At 56.6% G+C, this 1386-nt stretch overlaps 1 protein-coding gene across 1 annotated transcript; it reads right to left on the reverse strand.

The window, feature by feature from the left end:
- Positions 1-5: 5 nt before the first annotated feature.
- LOC108299296 (sulfotransferase 1A1-like) lies at positions 6-1380 on the reverse strand (the record flags this gene model as incomplete). Its single annotated transcript, XM_017521587.1, has 4 exons — positions 1331-1380; positions 1103-1228; positions 916-1013; positions 6-125 (listed from the first exon to the last, which is right to left on the reverse strand). Coding segments are annotated over exons 2-4 (315 nt in total), but the record flags the coding sequence as incomplete, so codon positions are not given.
- Positions 1381-1386: the final 6 nt, after the last annotated feature.

Consider the following 1386-nt stretch of genomic DNA (forward strand, 5'->3'; position numbering starts at 1 on the left):
TCTCCGGCCATGAACTTCTCCAGGAAGCTGTCCCAGGTCCCAGGGTCAGGGTGCACCTTGGCCATCTGGTGGAAGTGGTAGTAAGAGACGGCCACGTCCTTTGCGTTGCGGGCAACATAGACCACCTGCAGGGGCAGAGGACCCGGCCCAGCGCCATCACATGGCCCACCCCAAACCGGCTCATCTCTTGGTTTGGCAAAGGAGAAACCTAAGGCTTAGACTCTGACTTGCTTGAGATCTCATGGAAGAGGTAGGTCCAAGCTGGGATCTGAACCCTGCTCAGATGTCAAAGTCCAGCCTGGTCCCTGGATCCATATTCTATACTAATATAAACTGCAACAATGCCTTCACATCCCAATCTGGAGCAAGGCATGCCTGGTCCCCTCCAGCCCCCACCTCTGCTCACCTGTGAGCACCCATACGCTGCCTGTCTGAGGCAGACACTGAAGAGTCTCATGTTTCTGGCCAGCAGACCCTTGCCAGAGCAAGAGGCAGATGGCATCCCCGCTGAAGATGAGACAAGACAGAAGGATGTGGGGCAACCTTCCAGAAGAACAAAACCAAAGCTGAGCTGTGTGGAGCCTCCTTCCCTGGATTGCCTTGCCCCGCATCTGGACCTTTTTATTCTTTTCTTTTAGTTTTTTTCCTTTCTTTGAGTTGGTGTCTCCCTCTGTCACATAGGCAGGAGTGCAGTGGTGTGATCATGGCTCCCTGTAGCCTCAAACTTCTCGGCTCTAGCGATCTTCCCACATCAGGCACATGCTACCACACCTAGCTTTCCTTTTTCTTAATTGAAAGAGACTGCATCCCTATATTGCCCATGCTGTCTTCCAGCTCCTTGTTGCAAGTGAGCCTCCTGCCTTGGATTCCCAAAGTACTGGGCTGACAGGTGTAAGCCACTGTGCCCGGACTCACCTTGACCTTCTGATCCAACAGAGTCTGGGGGAGCAGGGCCAGGGGCAGGTGCGTCTTGATGAGCCGTGGGGCCGGTGTGTCTTTCAGAGTCTCCAGCCCTGAGCGGTGGGTCAGGGAAGGTCTGGTGAGCTGAAGCCTCAGCCCTGTCTTCCTCCACTCCCTTTCCCCCCAGGTCCCAGTCACACACCTGAGGGAAACCCTGGGGCTTTGAACTCAAGGAAGGGCACCCGCATGAAGATGGGAGCCCGGTGACACTTCTCCAGGTCGCCATTCTGGTAGATCATGTCCAGTACCTGGCTCACCCAGGTGGTGCCTGGAGAGGGAGGGAGAGGGAGGTGAACAGGCTGAGGGCATGACCTGACTGGCCAAGGTGGGCCTGCCACATGGGAGAGGGTGGGTGGCCCTCCTCACCTACCGGACTTGGGGTAGGTGCTGATGAGCAGGTCATCGGGCCGGGCCCGGAAGCTCTCC

This window comes from Cebus imitator, unplaced genomic scaffold (assembly GCF_001604975.1).
Source record: "Cebus imitator isolate Cc_AM_T3 unplaced genomic scaffold, Cebus_imitator-1.0 Scaffold4549, whole genome shotgun sequence".
Lineage (NCBI taxonomy): Eukaryota > Metazoa > Chordata > Mammalia > Primates > Cebidae > Cebus > Cebus imitator.